This window comes from Panicum hallii, chromosome 6, assembly GCF_002211085.1.
Source record: "Panicum hallii strain FIL2 chromosome 6, PHallii_v3.1, whole genome shotgun sequence".
In the NCBI taxonomy this organism is placed as follows: domain Eukaryota; kingdom Viridiplantae; phylum Streptophyta; class Magnoliopsida; order Poales; family Poaceae; genus Panicum; species Panicum hallii.
The window spans coordinates 22,787,401-22,794,563 of record NC_038047.1 but is presented as its reverse complement, the minus strand read 5'-3'; the positions used below and the strand labels follow the sequence as shown (position 1 = coordinate 22,794,563).

The window sequence follows — 7,163 nt, the reverse complement described above, 5'->3', positions numbered from 1 at the left end:
TTTGCAGGTCAGGCCAAGGAAACGGCTCGTATAGATCCTCTTGCAAAGACTTCACCGCCGATAGTAAGCCAGCATCTCAATCATGAATGAGACATACGTTTCGCTGATCCTGCACAACATCTGCCTTAAGATGCCTAAGAAACCATAGCCAGTTTTCCCTATTCTCACTCTCAACAAAGGCGAAAGCCAACGGAAGTATATGTTGGTTTGCATCAACTCCAATTGCAGTTAGTATCTTCCCTTTATACTTGCCCATCAAGAAGGTTCCATCCACACAAAGAATGGGTCGACAGTGCTTGAATGATGTAATGCAAGGGCCCAAAGATAAGAAAGCACATCTAAACACCCTTGGTTGTCCATTGTACACTGATTCCATGAATGCGGTGTACGTGCCAGGGTTCCATTCCTTCAGGATTTCAAGAACACGGGAAAGGTTGCAATATGATGCCTCATATGAGCCCCAACGCTTCTCAAGTGCAATCTGTTTCGCCCGCCAAGCCTTCTGATAGGTAATTTTATATTTGAATTGTCTTCCTGCTCGCAGGATAAAGGAGCACTCCAGGTCCCTCTTCTCAATTATCTAACTATATAGGTCATTCGCAATTAGGGATGTTGTCAAGTTACGGTCCCTTCTCCCTAAGTTCTATAGCACGTAGCTGTGATTCTGTACTATAGAAGTAATCCAATGGATCTCATACTTCGGGTTGTATGCATGTACATAGAAGGTGCAGCCGGACGCCCTGCACTTGACACTATTCTGATGGGCGTGAAACCATGACAAACACCTCTCTTAACGATGTCACGGCCCACCGTGACATCGTGTCCTTTAGTTCTTGCTTATTTGAAAATAATTGATCCAGCTCGATCATGCAGCAACCATATTGGTAACGAGACTCGTGCATGTCCATAGCTTCCATACTCGATACATCTAGCCTATTCCATTCATCAGGAACAGGAGCTTGCGTGGCCATGATATCATCTTCTACTTCATCTTCATCGTCCATGTCGTTTTGTCCATATTCAAGTTTTCCTCTTCTTCAATGGTGTTGGCGTCAACGGCTTCTAGATCTTCAACGATCCCTTGGACTCTTTCTCCACCATCAGCCACACCATCAACGTCAATTTCCTCCCTCTTTCCTCCCTCTGAGTGCCGCCTTCCTCTCTAATCTCTAATTGGTCGAATGGCACATCACCACAACAACCGCTCTTGTTGTCAGCTGGATGCGATGAGCTTGACTCACTGACAACCTCTTTTGGACATGGTTGAACTAAAATAGTTAACAACGAAAAATTGCACCGCCTGCTCCTCTCTACCTATTTTCTCCACTTATAAGTTCAATCAGCAATTCTAAGCTCATATATTACTGGATTAATGCCTCTAAGATATAGGCATTGAAACGTGATCGAATAAAGATTTCCATTCATTTGAAATAACGCCATGAACCAATCTTTCAAATCCCTTATATTAGCACCATCAGGGTTCGGATCGTCACGCCGCCCTCGCCGGCTGCTGCGGCCACCCCTCGCTTGACACGCCAACCCCGACCGGCTGCTCCGCCCCCACCGCCCGCAACACCCCCCACGCTGGACACTCCTCCGCCCACCACCCGCGCCGCGCAGCACCGAGCCGGTGCCGCCCCTCCGCCCACCGCGCCACGCACAGGAGAGAGAGGGAGCGGGGGAGAGAGAGAGATGGGAAGGGTAGGTGACGGGAATTATTCCCCAAATTTTGTCCACCCACCAGACCAGACTAGGATTTCGTGTGCCAGTTCTTTTTCATCTACTCATCGGCCCGCTTATGTGTTAGATAAAATAACAATCGACTACCGGGAAGACGATTTATTGTAATTTCATCCACTGGACCGATGAAAAAGAAATTTCGTACACCAGGTAGACGATTGGGGTTGACAATTCACAGTTCCTCGCCATTATTCCAAAATTACAGTATAATTTCGTATTAAAAATCAAGAAAAATATAGTTAGTCTTCACAATCAAAAATACTATGAGAACGAACCTTCTATTTTCCTGGATAAAATATTAGATATGAGTCGATCTGCTTGTGTCTTTCGAAAATAGAAATATACGCGGACGTACCTAGGAGCATTTACTGGCGGACGAATCGCAGTGCTACGCGGGGGCTGACGCGATTCAATTTTATCCCTCTGATGAGGTCGGTCCCACTGGATCCTCGTTAAACTGCAACAAGGGTGCCGGCCGACTCAAGTCGCAGCGCGAGCTGCGGTCCCCCCTCCCCGGCGCGAGCTAGTCTCCACACGCGCACGTACTACCCGGCCGGCGCCCGGCGCCATAAATAAACCGCACGCGGCGGCCTGACTCAACGCACACCACCAACATTGTCCCTCCCCTTCCTTGGTCGCCATGCATTCCCACACGCCGGTGGTGAAGAGCAGGACAAGCCCGTGCCGGGGCCGCCCGACGCCGCCGCCGCCGCAGCCGGCAGACCGGCACGGGCAGCCAGCCACGCGGCGCCCGCAAGCTGTCGTCGCTCCCCCGCCGCCGCCGCAGCAGCAGCCGCCCGCGCTGCCACCGAGCGCGCCGGCGGCCGCCGCGGACGCGGGTAACAGCGGCAACAAGGCCGCGGCCAAGAAGCGCGGCATGCAGAAGCTCCTCAAGTCGGCGTTCAAGCGCGGCGAGCACGCGCCGGGCGCGTCCTCCAGCTCCTCCGCCGCCGCGTCGGGAGCCCACGCGGGCGAGGAGGCCTGCTTAGCGGCGGCGCAGGACCTCAGCCGTTCCTCCTCGTCGTCTGCCGGCGGGAGCAGCGGGAGGAAGGGCCGTAGGGGCGGGGCCGGAGACGACGGCTCCGCCGACGGCGACCGCTCCAGCCACGAGAGCTTCGAGCTCGAAGGTGCATTGCTCATCACTCTCTCTCGTACAAGCATGCACGTTTCTACATTACATATATGACAAAATTTGGTACAAATAGAAATACATGGTCGCGGAAGATAAAAGGTAAATTGAGCAAATCAGCTGCTTATAGGACCTGCATTTTCTTTTTCTATAAATGAAATATTTTAACAACTTTCGTGAAAATTGAGCCCTTATCCACAGGTAGAGTAATTAGGATTATGGATGTTTGGAGCAGCATTGATCGTACGGAGGTACTCCCTCCGTTCTAAATTATTAGTCGTTTTAGTTTTCTATATGCATAGCTTTTATTATGCATGTAAATAGATTATGTTATATCTAGGTCTATAATAAAATCTATGTATCTAGAAAAGTCAAAACGACTAATAATTTGGGACGGAGGGAGTACACCAGACTATCGGTTCTAACTCGGAGCTGTTCTAGAAAAATGTGAAATAGTGTTTCTCAGATAAACTTAAAACTTCAGAGTGAGCTCTCTACATTTAAGAAAATATGAAATTCTTAGGTTCGGTTTCTAATTGTAGTTTATCCAAGATTATTGATTATATAATTCCCAACACATATAGAAAGTAGAATAATAGTTTGAATTTGTCAAGCTTAGTGACACCATCGAAATATAAAACTCATGACATTATGAGGTGCCAACTTGGAATATATTGGGTTACCAATCTTTTTCTATCTGTTGTTTTCTAGATTAGAAATCGTACTACCATATATTACGCGTATTGCCACCATCAATGTATGTAATTGTAACCTTGTAATTTTTATTTCTGCTGTCCTCGCTCGCATATACACGTAAGATGTGCAGCATGATTAACAGTAGGCTGGAACACCAAGACAATTCTTTTCTCCAAGTAGGGATGTTCTTCAATCGATCTCAGTATCAATGGATATTTATTTCAGATCCATTTGAATTGACTTGATTATATAATCCTTGATTTCAATGTAAGTACACGAGGACTTAGCATTGACCGTAATGCCTGTTGGGCTAAGATAACAGAAATAAAATATCCAGAACCCAATTCCTGTTATGCCTCTAATTAACTATAGTATCGATCAGCTTTGCAAGTGTAAACAGCTAGGCTGTATTTGTGGTCCAGTCTGCTTTGCATGTTATTCTGGAAATAATATAAACATATGTTCCTTTCAAGGGTTGTGCTATGTGGTTTTCAGAAATAAAATTGTAGCGACAGAAATTAAGCTTAATTAGGTTCTTGCTCCTTTGTGCATCACTAAATGCGGTGCAACTGCTATATGGCATTTGTATCACTACCAAGAGTTTGACAGCCAACAATGTGAAAGAACAGTGGACAGGTATTGGTTACTCTGATAGTACCATTTGATTGTTATTAACAGAATCATGTTGTCTTGGATACAATAAATTCCAGCGAATTTTTGACAAATAGTGCTATATACTTCTAAAACCTAACAAAAGTATTACTCTACCAATACAATTATTAGGAAAATTCATTGTACTGCACATATCCCAAAATGACAATTCTTTTGTTGAAATTTAGATAATGCATCACTTCAAGTATATAATCTATAACCATAAACTAAAAAAAGATAATGCATCAATTGAAATTTAGACCTTTTTACTGCACATATCCCAAAATGGCATTCTTTCTATTTTCTACTACTGTTGCGAATGTTATGACAAGATTATGGCTGTGTAAAAAAGACCACATACTTAGTGACGAAGATATTTACTTCGTTCAATTAATTGGAGGAGCATTTCCAGATACAGTATGGATATTATTTAGAAAACAGCACAAGATCTGAATTTCGGTTAGAAACACATACAAGAGGAATGGCACAAAGGTTTCATAATTGACATTGTGTTTTTCCTGAAGACTTGTTGTGGACATTGTGTGACAATTCCATCGTGCATTGTGTTCTTGCCCTCTACTTTGGCTGGCTTGCATTATGCTAATGGTTGCTCCTCAACTCCTTTGCCACCACCTTTTATTTGATGATTTCCAGGGAACAGAAAAAGAATAGTCAGCCAATAGGCGCTGGATCTTCTGTTGGATCCCAACAGATTCATCGGGCGGATAGCGAGCTCTCATGACTTCACATTTCCATGTATAAATATGAATCAGAAGAGGACCACCTGGAAATGCATGAATTGAGTTATGTGACCTTGAGAAGGTCAAAGAAACAGAGTTCAAGGCTGCATCATTCTAACTCAGCCAATGATCAGCTTCTACTTCTACTGATATGATGCATTTTGTTCCTGGATCCAAAGATTGCTTGATTACCATTATTTTCTCCAAATGGCATTTGTTTACATGATAACACGTTTCCGGCCCATCTCGCAACTTGCAGACACCTTCCAACTTATAAGATTGCCTGGCATTGAGATCAAGGAGCCAATTAGTTGTATCATAATAAGCTGCATAAGTTCTTCAACTCTACACAGTTGCAATATACTACTACAACCACCACCACCACCACTAGAAACCCATCACACATCTGCATTTTTGTGCGCATACTTTCACCGTGCCATATAATTTCGCTTGGTCCCCTGACATCTATGCAATTCAACAATACTCCCAAAGGATCCAAGAACGCCAAGGCGGCGGCAGCTCTGCGCAATGCCAAGATCGGCTCCTCCTACGAGGCGTTCCCGTGGGAGAGGAAGATGACGGACCTGCTGCCGGTGCCCAACTCGAGCAGCTTCCTCTCCCTGCTGTTCCTGCCACGGGCGGCCGACGAGTCACAGACCAGGTACCTCTGCCTGGAGGACACGCTGGCCAGGGCGGACGCCTGGCTCATGTCCTCCCAGACCTCTGGTGTCCCCATTGTGCACAAGAACGTGCAGATTGAGCCACTGCTTACAAAGGTACGTCAGACAAAGGAACACAATTTTGCCAGAAACTCTGCCGGTTATATTTTTTTCCTTTTGTATCAAATATTTCACCCGCAAAGTATGGTGGATGAGGGCCGGTTGCTGTTTTCAATCTGATAAAATTGATTTGAAAAGGAAATAACTCGGAATTTATACCCCAAGTATTACGAGCGGTAAATCAAACAGTATCTAAACATGAGCTAAATAGGACATGACTTTTTCTCAAAAAAAACAATGGCAAATGTATTACTAGCATGGCGCGTCTTTGGATTCTCCGATGATTCTAGTCTCCTACGAGCGAACTATGACGGCTTCATTAAGATAGATGTTTCTAAACATGATAAAAAGCTTTATTCTATCAGTGATGAATGTGGAGACCAAATTGAAAATGTTTTATTATCCTTGATCTGCTCCAGATATCTGGAGACACAGCTTTGTCTACGGTGAACATGGGATCCCTAGGCGACCTTGCAAACGTGGCCACCATGAGCCTCTATGGATTTGAGGACTACCACGGCGTGGACATCGGCGTCGTCAGGGCGCTTCGCCTCTGGTATGCTCCGGTGGCAGGGGAGCTGGCGCTAGAGATCAAGCTGCAACCAGGTGACACTAGGCTAGGATTCGCTATAAGTCGCACAGAAGAGGTATGAAAACTCCTGACAATTATTACTCAGTTTTCAGATATGCTATAGTATCTCTCATGCGCTGCGAACTCAGTTTTCACATAAGCTATTATTAATATCCATTTAAATTCCTGATGTGATCAGTGTCTAAAACTAGGGTCGAAGAAAATAAGTCAGATACAAATTTTAACACTAGTTCTTTATTTTGTTTTAAGATTCTAAATAAACTTCTGTAGAAGAGGTGGTCACGGAATGGTTACTTTGCCGTGAGAGCAGGGCTTCATCTACGTCTCCTCTGTGGCCGACGAGAGCACGCCGGGGGTGGCGTCGACGCGCTCCGGCCTGCTGGAGCTCTACCGCCGCGCGCGCCGGGCCTCCAGGCTCCTCGTCGTCTCGCGTGTGGGGCGCGAGAAGGTGCTCCCTTGGGCTGTCTCGGCCACCGGCGACGTCCGGTGCGCCGACACCGTGTCGCTCAGCCAGCTGCTGTCGCTGCACCGCCACGCGCTGCGACCCGTCACTCTGGCCTTCCTCATGTGGGAGGACCTCAGCGTCGCCGCGCTTCTCAGGAGCGCGGGCGCCAGCAGGCCATCGGCGGCGGCGGTCATGCTGCCCGCGCAGGCTGCGGCCGGCGACAACGACGAGGCGTCCTCCGACGAGATCGCGTTCGATGGCGACGGGCCGGAGATCGTGCTCAGCAAGGACTCGGACGATTGCTCCTTCAGGTTCCAGCACATCGGCCTCCCGGACAGCTGGCTGTGAGCCCGTGAAGTGACTCGCCCGATCCTCTTTGGAGTTGGGGATG

At 46.8% G+C, this 7,163-nt stretch overlaps 1 protein-coding gene across 1 annotated transcript; it reads left to right on the top strand.

The window, feature by feature from the left end:
* Positions 1-2,380: 2,380 nt before the first annotated feature.
* On the top strand, positions 2,381-7,153 carry LOC112898165. The gene is made up of 5 exons (XM_025966547.1): positions 2,381-2,466; positions 2,587-2,867; positions 5,449-5,732; positions 6,155-6,382; positions 6,638-7,153. Exons 1-5 carry the CDS (start codon positions 2,381-2,383, stop codon positions 7,118-7,120), a joined length of 1,362 nt encoding a protein of 453 aa, XP_025822332.1. The 3' UTR covers positions 7,121-7,153.
* Positions 7,154-7,163: the final 10 nt, after the last annotated feature.